Source organism: Hyaena hyaena, unplaced genomic scaffold (genome assembly GCF_003009895.1).
Source record: "Hyaena hyaena isolate Hyena2069 unplaced genomic scaffold, ASM300989v1 scaffold_681, whole genome shotgun sequence".
Classification (NCBI taxonomy): Eukaryota; Metazoa; Chordata; class Mammalia; order Carnivora; family Hyaenidae; genus Hyaena; species Hyaena hyaena.
The window spans coordinates 623,193-642,282 of record NW_024081307.1 but is presented as its reverse complement, the minus strand read 5'-3'; the positions used below and the strand labels follow the sequence as shown (position 1 = coordinate 642,282).

Genomic DNA, 19,090 nt, shown 5'->3' with positions numbered 1-19,090 from the left:
AAAAACACAAAAAAATCTGACTTAAAATAGGCAGTGGACCTGAATAGACATTTTCCAACATACAGATGTCCAACGGACTCAGGAAAAAATGCTCAAATCACTCATCTTCAGGGAAATGCAAATCCAAACCAGAATGAGATATCACCTTCTCATTTTTGTCAGAATGGCTGAAATCAATGACATAAGAAATAACAAACATTGAGAATGTGAGAAAAAAGGGACTGTTGATGGGAATGTAAATTGGTACGGCCACCATGAAAACAGTATGGAAGTACCTCAAAAAATTAAAAATTGAAATACCACATGATCTAGTAATTCCACTACTGGGTATTTACCCAAAGAAAATGGAAACGTCCCTATTTTTATTGTAGCATTATTTACAATAGCCAAGATATGGAAACAACTCAAGCATCTGTCAATAGATGAATGAATGGATGGGGGAGCCTGGGTGTTCAGTCAGTTAAGCGTTGGACTCTTGATCTGGGCTCAGGTCATGCTCTCACAGTTTGTGAGATTGAACCCCGCATCGGGCTGTGCACTGACAGCATGGAGCTTGCTTGAGATTCTCTCTCGCCCTCTCTCTCTGCCCCTCTCCTACACACACACACGCACTCTTTTAAAAAAACAAACTTTGAAAAAATAGATGAATGGATAAAGATGTGGTGAGTGTGTGTGTGTGTGTGTGTGTGTGTGTGTGTGTGTGATGGACTATTACTCAGTCATAAAAAATGAAATCTTGCCATTTGTAATGACACAGCTGCAGGTTGACGGTATGACGCTAAGTGAAATAAGTCAGAAAAAGACAAATATCATATGATTTCACTTATATGTGAAATCTAAAATCAAAGACAACAAACAAACAGAAAAGCAGGCTCCTAAATACAGAGAACAAACTGGTGGCTGCCAGAGGGGAGGTGGGTGGGTCGATGGGCGAAATGGATAAAGGGGATTTAGAGGAACAAACTTCCAGTTATAAAATAATTCATGGGGATGAAAAGTACAGCATAGTGAAAACAGTAACACTGTAATAACACTGTATGGTGACATACGTTGACTATACTTACAATCATGACCAGTAAGTAATGTATAAAATTATTGAATCAGTATGTTGTATACCTGAAACTAACATACCATTGAATGTTAATTATAGTTCAATAAAAATATTAGGTTAAACAAACCACCTGTCATTATCACATTATTAAGAGTCTGAAGTCTGCAGAGCAATGGTGTCACCTGTTTCTTGTTACTGCTTTTTGGATGGGGCATTATGTTGTGTCCTTATATGCGAGTGGACAAAAGAGCAAGCCTAATTTTCCTACTTCCTTTCTAAATGTTCCATCAATCAGTGCATTTTTCTTTGTTGTCTTTTTCAACATGTTTGGGATTATACCATATAGGCTTTTTGTTCTCCTTGGCTTTTCCTTTTAACAAATAATGAACCTTTCAAAGTGTTATTGGAGAGTGTTTCAAATCATTATTATATTAACTACTGATTACACCAATCTTTCTTCAACCTTATACCTGCAGTAAAATCCTGACTGAACATGTCCTTCAATGCCCTACATCATGAACCTTGGCTATTTTGCAAGGCTCATTTGGTATCACGTTCTTGCTCATTCACTCTGACCTTCTTGGTTTTCTATCATAGCAAAATCATGTCTGCTTTAAAGCCTGTTTGCTGTTCCCTTGGCCTTGAATGCTGTCCCCATTGATCTGCTCATGGTTATTCATTCTTTCCTGTTCAGGTCTCAGTTCACAAATACCTCTTCACAGAGGTATCTTCTGATCACACTATCTAAATAAATTTATACACCCACTCCCACACCAAAACCTGTCCCTTACCTGTATCCTTTTTTTAAATTGAGATATAATTGACATGTAATATTAGTTTCAGGTATACAACATAATGATTTAACATTTGTATGTACTGCCAAGTGATCACATAAGGCTAGCTGACAATCATTACACAGTTATAATTTCTTTTTTTGTGATGATAAATTTTAAGATCTACTCTCTGAGCAACTTTCATATATATAATCGAGTGTTATCACCTACATTCAACATGCTGTACATTGCATCCTCATCACTTATTTAGTTTATAAAGTTTGTACCTTTTGACCACCTTCATCCGTCTCTCCCTCATCCCAACCCCACCTCTGGCAACCACAAACCTATTCTGTGTATCTGAGTTCAGTTTCATTTTGTTTTGTTGTTTTAGATTTCACACATAAGTGAGATCATACAGTATTTGTCTTTCTCTGACGTATTTCACTTAGCATAACATCCTCAAGGTTCATCCATGTTGTAGCAAAAGCAAGGTTTCCTTCTTTTTACAGCTAAATAATATGTCATTGCATATATATGCACCAATTTTCTTCATTATCCGTTCATCCATCAATGGACACTTGGGCAGCTGCCATGTCTCGGCTATTATAAATAATGCTGCAGTGAAAGTGGGAGTGTATATATCTTTCCAAATTAGTGTTTTCACTTCCTTCACATAAATGCTAAGAAGCAGAATTGCTAAATCATATAGTAGTTCTGTCTTTAATTTTTTGAGACTCCACAGAGTTTTCCACGGTGGCTGCACCAATTTACATCCCCATCAACAGTGCGTGAGGGTTCCCTTTTCTCCACAGGCTCGCCAACACTTGTTATTTCTTGTCTTTTTGAAAACAGCCGTCCTAACAGGTGTGAGGCCATATCTCAGTGTGGGTTTGATGTGCATTTCCCTGGTGGTGAGTGATACTGAGATTTTTTTTTCATGTGTCCACTGACCACTTGGATGTCTTCTTTGGAAAACTGTTCAGATCCTCTGCCCATTTTCTAATCAGATCATTTGTTTAATTTGCTATTGAGTTGTACAAGTTCTTTCTATGTTTTGGATATTAACCCCTCCTCAGACACATGATCTGCAAATATTTTCTCCCATTCAGTGGGCTGCCTTTGTATTTTGTTGGTTTCCTTTGCTTTGTAGAAGGATTTAAGTTTGATGTAGTTCCACTTGTTAATTTTTGGTTTTGTTGTCTTTGTTTTTGGTGTCAATGACTCTATCATATTACCTATTTTGATACCCTTTGTAGAATGCATTTCTTCATGAAACATTTACTTGTTTATTGATTTATTCATTTTATGACTTCTCCCCGCCCACTGTCCTTACTAAGAACATGAATTCAATGAGAAGAATTTGCCTGGTTTGTTCATAGCTACATTCCTAGTGCCTAGTAATATTTGGCTAAAATAAAAGGTTTAATTAATATTATTGAAAAAAGGACCCATTATGCTACTGTTTAGCATTTAAGCAACTTTTAACGTTTGCTATCATAAATAATACTATAGCGAACATCTCTGTATCTAAAATTTTGACTAATGACCTAATTATTTCCAAAGGCTTTCGTCTTCTATAATTTCTGTTTCTCTTACTACTTGAATTTCAGCTATTCCTGAAGAACTTCAGATGAAAATATTACTAGAGATAACCAAGTACCTGTAGAGTTTTCATTGATTAGTACTGCAGTTATAATAATCTTGAATTGTCCTGTTTAAATTTCCTGTACATTTAAGAATGAACAGTCTTGTACGTTTGGTTATTCAGAGAGTTACATTACTCATGGTAAATACTGTGAATATGGCTAATGTATGTAATAGAAAAGACTGCACTATAAGCTAGAAACCTCGTGGAGGAGTCTATAAATACAATACATGTATGAAGAGGTGACAATACACATCAATGATCTTCATTGGATTTACTACACAATTATCCAAGTAGTATCTTAAGCATCATATAGAATACTTACAGGGATTAACTTATTAATACATTCATATTCTATTTACAATTCAGTATTATGAGTCTGTACCATTATAATGAGCTAGACCATAAACTATTTTTAGAGTAGTTAACACAATACATTATTGCATCATAAATCAATGGTTAAAGAAATATTTCTTATGGCATTTACAAGTATCATTTAATAGTTCTGAAAAATCTGACAAAACCTTAGTGTCATTATATAGAGTGTGAAAGACTATCAGAATTTGACTATACATTGACCCTAGATGTGACTTAGTAAATACTCATGTAGCATAATTTTCAAAGCACTTCAATTTACATAATGACATTGAAAACAGTAATGATTAATAGGAGTTGAATGTTAATGTCACCATTTAATATAAATGTAATTTTCTATTATACTTTGCAAAAAGGTTTTACAGTGAACTCTGTAATGAACTGTTACCTAAGTTTATTTAACTTCTAAATCAGGGTGATTTTTAGTTTGTTTCAGTCTTTAATAATACATAAACTTGCTTCATAGGTTTTTTATATTAGTAATTTTAGCTTGATCTTCCTAAATATTTGTCATAAAATGTCATCATAAAACTTATGACACTTGCAAACATGAAAAAAACTGAGTTCTGCCTTCATCCACTTTCTGACCTTCCTGACTCCCTGGAGCAATAGTTTGTCTTGTCTGACTAATACATTCTTCTTCTCTAAAAGGAAGTAAGACAAGAAGATAGGAACTAAGACTAAGGGAGACATTTTGTAGATCTTTGGGAAGGAGAGGCTGGGGGAGGACATGTAAAGTGAAAAGGAAGCAGATGGAGGAAAAAGGGGGTCAATCAGAGGGCTTGCTGCTGCCTTCTGTACGGGGCAATGGGAAGTTAAAAAACAGGTTATATGGGAATTGCAGATTGATTGGTTGGTGTTTCTACAACCTTAAGTGATGGACTACAAAAAATCAAACTTGATACTGTGGAAAATTAATTGGTTTATAGATTAATTCTGTTGTTTATTAAATTTTCAATAAATCTATAACACTATTAGCAGTTAAAAGGATTTTTACTCCAGAATAATGTGATAACTTTTTTCACTCTTAACTGAAAATAAGTTGGTGTTTCAAAATAACAAAAAAATATATATCACAAGAAAAACATTTGATGAGTCTTTATTAAATATCAGAGAGTATGCAGTAACTTGAGAGTTCAAAGGTGAGGAAGACTCGTTCTGGCGAAGGGAAGCAGGGAGACAGTCTGTTCTGTAAGATCCTTCACTAACAGGAAGGAGGAAAAAGCAGAATATGAACAAGAGTTTATATGCCTGAACTGAGATCTGAAAGATAAGAAAATACTTTCTGAAGAAGCAACACAGGCAAATGGAAAAATTCTTGTAAGCAAAGGCAAGATATACAAGAGTCTGAGATGTTTTGGAAAATACAATTATCATGGTATGCCCAGAGCATAAGGTGAAAGGAAAGAGACACAAAGACTGCAACACAGTGTCATACTACAAAGTTTGGATTTATAAGAGGGAATGAGGAACAGCTGAAGATTGAAAACTTCAGATTTGCATTACAGATGATTCATTACAATGAAGAATAAACTAAAGGGAGTCAAAGTAGAGGCACAGGATATTGAGAAGCCATCAAAAGAGTATAGGTGAGACAGGTATAAAGACAGTAAAAGGTACAAAACACGAGGATCGCTCCTGGTCACCTTCAGTAAAGAGATGGGCAGAAGAGGGAGCCAAAGACAGCTCACTCTCCCAGCCGTGGTTCAGATGAAGGGCGAGCTGCTAACACTGAAATGTGGACTCCAAGTCTGAGGAGAATCCAAGTCTGACTTGGATTGAAGAGTCATAAGGCACCTCTGTCTGGGGAAATTCAGAAGGCCATTGGCTCTGTAGACTGGGAACTGATAAGAGAGGTCTGGATGGAGCTAGTTAATGAGAAAAAAGAGTTATAAAGGTTTGTATCCCAAGAATATATCAGAATATATTATATCTGCTCTGTTTTTAACATAATGATATCTAATGGATGAAGTCCATTCTTTACCTGATAAGCTTCCTCATAAGAAAGTTACTAACAAGGTCTGAAACAAATGAATAAATGAACTCCAATTATTTATATGGGGCTATATTTTAAAAGAATGAAATTCTACTTGCTCACCATCCATAAATGGGGAGCATTTAGGGTGCCTGGGTGGCTCAGTCAGTTAAGCATCCGACTTCAGCTCAGGCCATGATCTCACAGTTCTTGACTTTAAGCCCTGCATTGGGTTCCGTGCTGACAGCTCGGATGCTGGAGCCTGCTTCGAATTCTGTGCCTCTGTCTCTCTCTGTCCCTCCCCCACCTGCACTCTGTCTGTGTCTTTCTCTCTCTCAAAAATAAATAAACATTAAAAACTTTTTAAATTAATGGGAAGCTTTTAATTCTTGAAGAAATTCTTTTCGATGAAACAGCGCATGAATGATTGTGAAATCAATTAAGATTCTTCTAGTAATTTAACACTTGGAGATAATGCATTTTCTAAAAGCTTTACTTGTAAAACCAAAGAGCACTAAGCTTTTCATATCACAAGGATTTTAAAATATGTATTATTTAAGTGTTAACTTTACCTAATACAATTCGGAAATCACCAAGAATCCATAGAAACTGACCTGATAAATATAGATGGCCAGGGTAGCGCAGTACGCAAACCTGTCTCCATGAGCTGCGCAAACATCTTTGTTCCAAGGCTGACATCCAGCAGCGAGGAGGCCCACTTGCCTTACCTGGGACATGTTTGCCTTGAAAAACAAATGTGGAGAAGTCATTTTCATTATGTAACAAATCCAGTTATTTTACATCTATCTGCCTCAATCCTCATCTTTAAAAAAAAAAAAAAATTCTACAAGGACTATTAATCTCTATGCACACTTTCAGAGAACAAGAGCTGAAATCCCCCGATGTCTAGAGACATCAAGGCAGGTAACATAAGTTTGAAAAGCAAGAGATTAGAAATGATAAATGATACCTGGCCAAGGAATGGGACCCTCCAGGACCCATGGGGACCACAGTGGAACACAGGTGCATGTTGCATCTAAAGGGCTCGAGGACCCCTGGAGAAGGGCCTCCTACCGTTGCCAGATTTATGAAGCCCTCCAGAGAAATGGAGGAATCTAGATTCTTTTGTAAAAGCTACAGATGTTTAAATACTGGCAATACATTCAAGGTGGCAAATTCAGATGTAAAACCCTGAGCCACTATTGGGGGGACAGTGTGGCCTCTGTCACAGAGCATCACTGCTTTTACAGTGACTCGGCATCTTCACAAAAGCCACTTGAGGTACACAGGGCAGGTAGACACGCTGCACTGACAACATTGTTCGTTGTGGAGAGGGGACAGAAGGAAGCTGGAAATTACCAGTTAGAAGTTGCTGATGTGGCGAGCCAGAGGCTGGGGGAGTAAACAGTCCTGGAGATGCAGAATCAGCCTGGCTGGGACACAGGGATGGGGACCCGGCTCCAAGCCAGTGTAGGGCAAGAGCTGGACTCAGGCATCTAAGCCCAGGTCTCTGTTTTTTCTAACAGAAACCCTCTGAACTAGGTTTTTCCTACCATTCCTCTCAGCCCAAGGGATTCTGTGAATCTACGTGTAAACTCTAAACTCAATTCTTCTGGGACACCGGAGAAGAGGAAACCAAGAGTGAGGCTGCTTGTAAGTCTATGATCATTTTGAAAATCCAAATACAGTGAAAACACGAAGACAAAATCAAAACCAAAAAAAACAAAATAAACAAAAAAACCTATTCTGAATATTGCACAATATAATCACCTAATGAATGGCATTCAAGAAGAGATTAACTGGGGGGCGCCTGGGTGGCTTAGTCGGTTAAGCATCCGACTTTTGCTTGGGTCATGATCTTGCAGTTCATGGGTTCGAGCCCCGCGTCGGGCTCTGTGCTGACTGCCAGCTCAGAGGCTGGAGCCTGTTTCAGAGTCTGTGACTCTCTCTCTGACCCTCCCCTGCTCACGCTGTCTCTCTCTCCTAGAAATAAATAAAACATTAAAAAAATTAAAAAAAAAAAAAAGAAGAGATTAACTGGCCAAAAACAACTCTTTAAAGACAGAACCCAGATCATTATTAGGTGTCTTCTCAAATATGACCAAAAATATTGGTCTAAAAATGAGGATTCTTAGTATGAGACAATCTTCACTAATGCCTCAAAGTCACACCATGCAAATATCAATTTTTCACTACTGTCAATTTCATTTCTGATTAAAGTAAGGAAGAAATGTAACTAGCTATTATAACCTATTTTTGAAAAATTAAGTAAATAACTGCGAGAGATAATAAAGTTGGTTCGTGTTGACTAATGTATCCCAAAGTCAACATTTAATCAGTATTTTGTTTATGTTGTTCAAAAGTTTTACATCATCTTAGTAGCAAAATGTGATTGCCTTAACATCACACCTAAATAGCACATACATGAAACATAACCACAGAAACAGATATACGTCTGACCTATGACACAGATCTAATAGGTGCCTATTCAGTGTATCCCCAGGAATCCTCCACCTTGACCCGCCCCTTTTCTTTCTGTCTTGCTACCTAGCGGTTTAAAGCAAGCTACTCTCAACCACTGATGCCTGGTACCGTCATGGGAAAATCAAACTGTTTATTACCTGCTTCCTTTTCGGTATAGGCGGAATGACGTTCCGACCCTAACCCTACATTTCTCCTTTATTTTAAAGCTCAGCAATTAATAAGTTCTAGTCAGTTATATTATCTCCATTGTTTGTAAAGCTACTTTCTTCCTTACATCTTTTCTATTTCATATTTCCACTTTCTAGAAAAGATCTCTTTTTATTTCCTCTTCCTTCCTCAAATCTAATATTCATCCCACTAAATCCCCTATTCTGAGTGGAACTAGTGGCTTTTTTTAAAAGTAAAACATTATTTGAAGTGAAAAATGGCATGATAAACAAACTGTGATTCAGTCTTTTGACTGCTTAACTATAAAAATCTTCTTTCCTCTTCCCCAGAATCTGTATTTCCTTAGGCCCTGGCACTCAGGACAAACTTTTTAAAATATACCTTAACTAGTAATGTTTAACATTATTTTTCACTGAAAATATATATTATCTCAACCACAGTGTGAATTAAATGGGCTTTTGTAGTTTATTTTTGGAGTCTATGATTAATAATCACAATGTTTGCATGGAAATAAAAATATTTTCTGATTTATGTTTAAACAGATTTTGTTTATATCTGGAAAAGAAACATAAGATTTAAACAAGCAGGTAAAATGGAATCACTTAAAATTTTTTTACTTTCTGCTGTTTTTTACTTTTTTAAAATTAATGAATTGTTTTTAGAGCACTGTTAGTTTCACAACAAAATGGAAAATTCGAGAGAGTTCCTACTCACTCCCTGGCCTCCAATATGTACAACCTCCCCCAACTGCCAATATCCCCCATCAGTCTGGTGCATGTGTTGTGATGATGAGCCTACATTGACAAAACGTCATCACCCGGAGTCCGCGGTTGACATTAGGGCTCCCTCCTGGTGTTCTACATTCCCTGGGGTCTGACTAACGCAGAAGGACATGTACCCGCCATTTTTGTATGTTGTAGAGAAGAGATTCACTCCCTAAAAATCCTCTATGCTCTGCCTATTCATCCATCCCTCTCTCAAGAACCCCCTGGCCAGCACTGATATTTTTGCTCTCTCCATAATTTTGCCTTTTCCAGAATGTCATCTCATTGGAATCATACAGCATGTAATCTTTTCAAATTGGCTTCTTTAACGTAGTAACATGCATTTAAGTTCCTGCCACATCTTTTCATGGCCTGATAGCTCATCTCTTTTTAGCAATGAAAAATATTCTCTGTTCTAGACAGACCACTTGTCTATTTATCCATCACCTATTGAAAGACATCATGGTTGCTTTTCAGTTTTAACAATTATGAACAAAGCTGCTATAGGGGCACCTGGGTGGCTCAGTCGGTTAAGTGTCGGACTTAAGTTCAGGTCATGATCTCACAGTTCGTGAGTTTAAGCCCTGCATCTGCTTCAGATTCTGTGTTTCCCTCTCTCTCTGTCCCTCTCCAGCTGGTGCTCTCTCCTCTCTCTCTGAAGTAAATAAACATTTAAAAAAATGTTTTTAAAGCTACTATAAAGCTGCACATATCCATGTGTGGGTTTTTGTGTAAACTTAAGTTTGAATTCACTGATGCAAATAACAAGGAGTTCAAAAGGAGGAGACTGCTAAATCCGGGAAAGTGCATGTTTATTTTGTGGGGCACCTGGTGACTCCCAGTTTTGGCTCAGGTCATGATCTCATGGTTCCTGAGTTCTAGCCTTGTGTGGGGCTCCATGCTACCAGGGTGGAGCCTGCTTGGGATTCTCTCTCTGTCCCCTTCTCTCTCTGCCCCTTCCTTTCCCTCTCAAATAAACATCTTTCAAAAAGAGTATGTTTGTTTTGCAAGAAACCATCAACTGGTTTTCTGAAGTGGCCGCACTCCCACCGGAAATAAGCAAGCGTTCCTGCTGCTCCCCGTCGTCACTGGCCGTTGCTGGTGTCAGCATCTGTAGAGGTCACTGCAGTAGGTATGTAGTAGTGATTCACTGATGTTTTAATTTGCAATTCCCTATGCTGGCCATCTTTCTAGATGCTTACATGTCATCTGTCTTAAGTGAAGTAGCTGTTCAAGTTTTTAATTTGCTGGAATGGTTCAGAGAACTCAGAGAAACCAGTTACTAGCTAACTGGTTTATTATAGAAGGATTAGCTCACCAGCAGCCAGACAGAAGAGATGTAGAAGACACGGAGTGAGGGAAGGAGCAAGGAGCTTCCATCTGCTCAGAGTGGGCCACATTTCATCAACCTGGGGCCCTCTGAACCCTTTCCTTTGTGTTTTCATGGAGGCTTCATTACACAGGCACAAATGATTAAATCAGTGCCCAGGGGCAATCACTCAACCTCCAGGCCCTCTCCCCTCCCTGGAGGCCAAGAGGGTAGGACCCAACGTGCCAACCCTCTAACCATATGGTTGGCTCTACCTGCAATCAGCCTCCATCCTTCCGCCCTTTCTAAAAGCCACCTTATTAACACAACAGGACACATTTATGGCTCTTAACATTTGGGAAATGTTGGGTCATCTGAATAACCAAATACTATTTCTTATAAATCATGATATCACAAAACATTATTATTGATTCAATTTCTTTAAAATGTAAGCCTATTCAGATTGCATATTTTTCTTCTGTGAGCTTTGGCAAACTTTGTCTTCAAAGAATTAGTCCATTTCATCTAGGTTATCAAATTTTGGGTATCATTTGTAATATTCCTTTACTATCCTTTTAATGTCCACAGGCTATGCAGTGAGGTCCTCTCTTTCATTATTGGTATCAGTAGTAAGTCCCTCCTTCTGTCTTTTCTTCTTAGGCTAGCTAAAAACTTACAGATTTTACTGATTTTTTCAAAGAAGCAGAGGTTAGTTTCCTTGATTTTCTCTACTAATTTTCTACTTTTAATTTCATTGATTTTTGTTCAATTTTTATTATTTCTTTTCTTCAGCTTACTTTCGATTTAGTTTACTCTTCTTTTTCTAGTTTCCAAGGGTAGAAGTTTAGATGATTAATTTTAGACCCTTCTTTTCTAATTATGCATTAAATGCTATACATTCCCCTCTAAGCACTGCTTTTGCTGTTTCCCATAAAACACATTAAATTGTACTTTCTATTTCATGTAGTTTAAAATACTTTTTAATTTCTATTAAAAATTATTTTGGGGGGCTCTTGGGCTCAATCAAGATAAATGTCTGACTCTTGGTTTTGGCTCAGGTCTTGATCTCACAGCTTTGAGTTCAAGCCCCCATTAGGCTCTGTGCTGACAGTGCACAGTCTGCTTGGGAATCTCTCTCTCCTTCTGCCCCTTAACTGGTTGTGCTCCCTCTCTCAAAACGAATAAATAAACCTAAAAAAAAAAAAAAAAGAATTCTTTGATTATGTGTTATTTAAAAGACAACTGCTTAGTGTCTAAGCATTTAGGGATTTTCAAGTTATGTTTCTGTGACTAATTTCTAGTTTAATTCCACTGATGTCGTCTGAGAAGAGACCTCATATTATTTCTATACTTTTAAGCTGTTGAGATGTGTTTTATGGCCCAAAAGATGGTTTATCTAGGTGAATGTTCCATGTGAGCTTGAGAAGAATGTGATGTGCAATCTGTTTTTGGATGAAGAATTCTACAGATGTAAATTATATCCCAAGCACTGAATATGCTAGAGTTCAACTACATTCTTACTGATTTTCTGTCTGCTAAATCTGTTCAATTTGACAAAGTATTAAAGTCTCCAACTATAACAGTGCACTCATCTACTTTTCTTTGCATTTCTATTGATTTTTGCCTCAAGTATTAGAATACTGTTATTAGGCACATACACATTAAGGATTATGAGGTCTCCCTGGAGTAGTGACCCTTTATCACGATGTACTGTCCCTACCGTGAATTCTGCTCTGACTGAAATTAACGCAGATATGCCTTTTTTTAAATTTTTTAATGTTTTATTTATTTCTGAGAGAGAGAGAGAGAGACAGCGTGAGCAGGAGAGAGTCAGAGAGAGAGGGAGATACAGAATCTGAAACAGGCTCCAGGCTCTGAGCTGTCAGCACAGAGCCCGACACGGGGCTCGAGCCCACAAACCGTGAGATCATGACGTGAGCCTAAGTCGGACGCTTAACCAACTGAGCCACCCAGGCGCCCCTACACACTTCTTTTAATTAGTGCTAACATGGTATATCTTTCTTCATTCCTTGTTTATATATGTCTTTTTTATTTAATATGAGTTACTTGTAGATGACATATAATTGGGTCTTTTAATTAGTGGATTAGAGCATTAATGTTCAAAATAATACTTGGCGTACTTGGATTAGTATCTGCCATATTTTTACCGCTTCAATTTGTTCCTCTTATTCTTTGTTCTTGTTTTTCTCTTTCACGCTTTATTTTTCCTTTTGTGGTTTCAATTGAATATAGGATTTATTTTTTTTCTTAGCATATCAATTTTGTCTCACTTAAAAATTTTTTGTGTGTGATTGTCCTAGACATTTTGTAATATACAGTTACAACTAACCCAAGTCTACTTTCAAGGTAGTACTTCTCAGGCAGGATGGGTACCTTATAATAACAAAATATGCTTGTATTTCTGATCATACTCCCTGTATGATCATTGCCATTCAATTCACTTATACATAAGCAACATAGCATATATTTGTGTGTGTGTGTACACAAGTATACATAATCAAATACATTGCAGCTGTTTTATTTTGAACATACTTCTTTGTTAACAAGATCAATTAAGAATAAGAAAAATAGAAGTGTTATTTTACCTTTAATTATACATTCTCCAGTATTCTTTCCTTGTTTATACAGATCTGAGTTTCTGACCTATATCACTTACCTTCTCCACTTCATCACTTACCTACATCCCTTTCCGTCTCCTCTTTTAACATTTGTTGCAACAAATTCTCTAATGGCAACAAATCCCCAAATTGTGTTTGAAAAAGTCTTTATATCTCCTTCATTCATGAAAGATAATTGCACAGGGTACAGATTTCTAGGCTGAGATTTTATTTCTCTGAACACTATTTCATTCCATTCTCTTGCTCTCATGGCTTCTGAGAAGTTGAATTTAATTATTATTCTTGCTTCTGTGGCTTTTTTCAAGATTTTCTCTTCGATTTTTTTTTTCAGTTTGAATATGATATATGATTTGTAGGTGTAATTTTTGGCATTTATCATGTTTTGAATCCTCTGTGCTTCTTGGATCTGGGATTTGGTGTCTGATATTAATTTGGGGAAATTCTAAGTCACTATTGCTTCAATTGTAGTTTCCGTTCCTTTCTCTTCTTGTCCTGGTATTTCTGGTATGTACGTGGTATGCCTTTTGTCGCTGTCCCTCAGTTCTTGGATACTGTGTTCTGTTTTGATTTGTTTTTTCCCTATTCTTCTTTCCCTTTTCCCTACTGTCCTATCCTCAAGCTCAGAAATCCATTCCTCAACCACACCCAGTCTACCAATGAGTTCAGTACAGGCCTTCATTTCTTTTTGATTCTTCTTAGTATCTCCATCTCTCTGCGTAAATTATCCATCTGTTCTTCTCTGCTGTCTTTTTTATTAAAGCCCTTAGCATATAATTATAGTTTCTTTAAATTCTTGGTCAGACAATTCCAACATTCCTGCCACAGATGACTCTTTGTTCTGATGTTTGTTTGTTTTTTTAAATTCTCTTTAAACTGGCTCTGGTTTTTTGTTTGTTTGTTGTTTGTGTTTTGTGTTTGCCTTTTAGAAGGCCCTGTAATTTTCCTTGTGAGGAGAACACATGCAGTGGGTGAAAGGAACTGAGGTACTCAGACCTTCAATAATGTAAAGGTACACTGCAGGTTGAGAGGAAGCATGGGGAAATATTCAAGAGTGCTAAGATTAGGTCTCTGCCTTTTAATGAGTCTATGCCTGTGGAATGTGAATTTTTCCAGTGATTCTTGGGGGTTTTTTAATCCCTAGGTGGGACATGATGGGTACATTGGCTGGAGTTGGTTATTTCCCTTCCCCCACACAGGGTAGACTCTGAAATAATCAGCAAAGTTAGGCTCTGGTGAAACAGTTTCTCCTGAGAACAGTCTTGCTAACAAAAAAATGCCTGGACGTATTTCCCAATGTTCCTCTTCTCCTCCGCCTGCCAGGGGCATGCGGGGACTTTCTCTGGTCTTCACTGGGGGGACCTGGTAGAGATCCCGCAGGTAAAGGCAAACAAGCATGGGGGCCTCCCTGGAACTTCTAACTCTCAGACTTGTGACAGGAGCCCCCAGCAATTCACCAGTTATAGTTCGGGTTTTCCTACTCTGGGTCTGGCTCCTGCGGAGGTTCAGCAGGTATGTGTCTGCTCCAGTAGGTTGTGAATTTCTGTAACTGTGTGTCAGTCTCCCCCCTTAGACATCTAAGAAGAGCTGTTGATTTTTCCGTTCATTCAGATTTTCATCATTATAAGGACAGAGTAAAGACTTCTAAGCTTCTTACCTGCCAGTCTAGAAACTCAAAGTCCCTCTGCTATTTATTTAAAATAAGTTACTTCAAATTCCATTTTGTCCATATACTTTTACGTTAACTATCAGTATATCTTGAATTTACTACTTTTTAATTTCCAAATTTAGATAATCTAAAAATTTCAATGTTTTCACCCAATATGGTATGATCTTTTTCCTAAGCAGCTTTCCTAAGTCTTACAGTCTAACAGCTTAAATCCTTTTTAAATTCAGAGTTGAATAGGGGCGCCTGGGTGGCTTAGTCAGTTAAGCATCCGACTTTCGCTTAGGTCAGGATCTCGCAGTTCGTGGGTTCGAGCCCCGCGTCGGGCTCTGTGCTGACTGCCAGCTCAGAGCCTGGAGCCTATTTCAGAGTCTGTGTCTCCCTCTCTCTCTGACCCTCCCCTGCTCATGCTGTCTCTCTCTCTCTCTCCTACAAATAAATAAAAATATTAAATAAATAAATAAATAAATAAATAAATTCAGAGTTGAATAACTTGTCCAACCAGCCACAAATAATAAACACGACAAAACAATATGGTGACTTATTTTAAAAATCTAGGATTCCGGATAAAATTTTTAAAAAATTATACATCATTAAACACATAAATACTACTGCATTTATACATCTTAATTATATACTTAAACTGGCAGTATTTGGAACATCTACAATATTTTTCAAAAGTATTATTAAAAATATATGTAGCTCTTATAAAGTGATACCAGCAATTGTGAGAGAGATGAAAAGAAATGTCCAAAAGCTTGTGTTGTCTTTGTCATCAGCATGGATGTTACACAATTAATGATTCTGTAATGCTGATGAGAGAAACGTTCGACTGCAGGTCCATTCTAAAATATGTATCGGTATCTTAAATACAAATCCTATAAAATGTCATATATTCAGGAAAATAAATATATGTTAACTGAATGTAAGTTAAGTCTATATTTCAGATAAATCTGACGTACCCTTTCGTATCCTTACTTTAGAATATGTTTCCTTTGCGTGTGTGTGTGCATGCGCACGCATGTGTGGATGACTTAAGAATTTCCATGTCCACTCTAAAGATGTTGCTTCAGAAAATATCTTTCTGGCGCTGAAACAACATGCACAGTTTAAAGATGAAGTACTAAACCGTCAGTACACCAAATAACGAGGATTTATAAAGAGTTCAGGAACACAGACTGAGCACTGTGTCACCCCACATGCAACTGACAGCGCCAGTAGCCTGGCAACAGCCTACTTGCAAAGATATTATTTTATTTTCTTAACCTAAATTCAATTTTTTGTTTCAATCTCCTATGAAATGCACCCACATACATTATAATTACAGTAGAGCTGCTCCACACATTTAAGTGTATGAAATGTAAAAAAAAGTAAAACAAGTGATAAGAGTATATTTACATTAGATTTGTATAATATTAAGGTCCATTTTTGAATATGCAAGAACATGTTGATATGAAATAATCACAATGAAATTTAAAATATAAAAAGTAAAACTGTAAAACTATGTTAAAATTAAATTCATATAGATGTGTCTGTGTATCTGTAGAAATATATGCATATGCTGTAAATATTAATTATTCAAAAATTCTATCATAATTTTGTACTAACAAACTCACTTGCATATAATTTTTCACATACATTTCTAAACTACAATTTTAACTAAAAAGAATGCAACTTATGTTTTCCTGTGAACATTTAAAAAATATTCTATTTAAAATTTGCTATGTTAAATGCTGATTATACAGAATATATATGCACATACACATCATCTGAAAAATAATAAGCTGGATTTTTTAAAGAAATTAGTCAATATTCATGTGTCAATTTTCATTACTTAGAATAGGATCTCGTTATTTCATTTTCATAATTAGGATTTTCATATTTATTTTCATAAATAGGATTTCATAAATAGGATTTATTTCATTATTTAGAATAAGATCTTTCACTCCCATGTGAGTCTATGTAAGAACTGATCAAAACCTGAGCCAGAAGACGCTCAGCCCATGAACGATATGGTAATTTCAGGGTCCAACTTGATCTATATGTACTAATGGCAACTCTTGTAATACATCTCGGAGTCAGGAATTCATTTATAAAGGACAATGGTAGTTTTAAAGAGCAGGCTGGTGTTAGGCTGGAGGAAAAGAATTTGAATCCTCATAATCTCTGAATTACCCTGAAGTCACTACATAAAGAAACACCCAATTTTATCAAAAAGCATGTTAGCAAGTTAGACTAGCATCCCTATGCACCCCTCCCCCACTCAGAAATAAATGGACTACACTGGGGGTAAAAGCCTCTGGTTCCACATTAGAAATGCGCGTATTCTTACATTTAAAATGCACACGCACAATACAGAGGCGCTGTGGGGTGTCTGTGTCCAGCGGCACTTAGGAAGCCCCAAGATGGAACAGTTCCATCATTTATGCAGGAGACTGAAGTTCAGAATGAAGAGCTACCCACGGACCCTCCACCTCAGGGCCCATGATGTGAGGGCTGGTCCCTGGAGCGTGCTATTAACTGGCTCCAGAGATGTTCACCAGCTTGTTTCACAGCTGGAAAAAAAAAAATCTCAAGAAAAGCCCAAAAGGCAGGAGGCTTTAAACTGCTGAGGAATTACAATGAAAGAGGTAATTAAAAGGAAGTAAAATACTAGGAAAATGTCTTTCGTTGAAGGGCTGAGAACGGGACCCCGAAGAAGGGAGGGGGGAGACGGCAGTGCTGCCCATCTCTGGTCCTGTCTGCCCTCGGACAGGGGCAGCTGGGGAGACTGCATGAAGATACTCTGGCTCTTTTGTTCTCTCACTAATAAAAGGAAAACTCCAGGCTGTGTAAGAAAAGGGGGGGGGGGGGCGGAAATTAAAAAAGAAAAATCCACAAAGTGTCTTACCTAAATGATTAGGGAAACCTTCCATTAAAAAAGTGAAAATAATCAGAGATGTCATATTATTTTACACAAAATCCGTTTTGATTAGATGCACTTTTAAATAGCAGTTTTCTACTATTGCAATAATAGATCAGAATAGCTGTTTTCAAAATACAATACAAACGTTGCCATAGTAACAATGCCAAGTCCTTTTGAAACATAATTAACTGCCTAAAAATTCATCAAATAGAACACGGCACTCTTCTTCAGAAAATTTTTGCACTTTATTGTACAATATTATTACATATATGTAGTATTATCATGTACACTTTCTATTTCATCAAAAAATTTTCTCTGTGTAAAATGATTTTGTTAAAAGTATTACTTTCATCCATAAATCTCATGAAAAAGAATTCTATTTTATATTTAAAGCCTAAAGATAATCTGAAAAAATTAAGAATTCATCTGAAACCAGGATGTAAAAAAATGTCTTTTTTTCAATGAATGATTATGACTATATTTACATATTATCTTCTTACCTCTGCTTTTGAATCTATCAAGTGAGTATCTTATTTACCCTCAGAATATTACAATCAAAAAATGTCCTCAACATAAATGACAAAGAAATACAGCTGCATGAGTAGTGAAGCAGAAAACAAAACCTGCAGAATAGCATAATTACAACATAAATGTATCTTACTCTTTGTAGTCCTTCATACCAATCATCTTGATCAAACCAATTTGAAATGTAAGTCATCCAAGCCATAGTGTTTCTACTTTAATCAAGGCAATTGGAAACTCGGCATCAGAATAGTCAGCACCTAAAGTAACAATAATGTGTTTCAACCAAAAAGCTTTACCAAATTCTGCCTTGTGAAATGTTCAGTACAAGAAGCTAGAAACACAAAAACATTTCAGCTGAAACAGATTTAATAATTTATAAAGAACAGTATCTATAAAAATAATGCTAAGCCAGAAAATGTAACCCCATACTCAAAGAGGAAAGATAAATCAAAAAAACATTATGCTGTTGTAAAGTACCGACGAATGCTTTATCAAATGTTAGACTTTCAATTTCATTCTAAAAAACATATGTGATTCAACTTTTTCACCAAGCAGGCAAATTAGTTCTCAAAGTGCCCCAGTTACAAATGAGGAATGCGAAGAAAGCACAAAGCTACAGGAAGGAGAAAATTAGTTCCATTCTCAACCTTAGGAGTCGGAGATAAAGCCGGAAGAAAGCCTCTGGGTGAAAAGGTGTACAATGACAAGACCAATTCTGTATTTCTATTCGCTTCCATCTCCGTACTCGAGAGTTAAATCATTTTAGAGTCTGCTGACTACTAGTTACGTATGTGCCTCGAAAAGTTTGGCG

The 19,090-nt window shown here is 36.8% G+C and overlaps 1 protein-coding gene across 2 annotated transcripts in view; it reads right to left on the bottom strand.

Moving 5' to 3' along the window:
- WDR17 (WD repeat domain 17) overlaps window positions 1-18,520 on the bottom strand; it is an 81,085-nt gene extending 62,565 nt beyond the window's left edge. Inside the window, exons 1-2 of one of the 2 annotated variants that reach the window (XM_039217221.1) lie at window positions 18,416-18,520; window positions 6,437-6,565 (exon numbers count right to left, since the gene is read on the bottom strand). In XM_039217221.1, coding sequence (XP_039073152.1) covers window positions 6,437-6,565; window positions 18,416-18,481 — 195 coding nt within the window. In that variant the 5' untranslated portion in view covers window positions 18,482-18,520. Of the gene's footprint in view, window positions 1-6,436; window positions 6,566-7,592; window positions 7,666-18,415 lie in introns of those variants that run through there. The other variant, XM_039217220.1, reaches the window with a different exon arrangement.
- Between the last annotated feature and the right edge of the window lie 570 nt (window positions 18,521-19,090).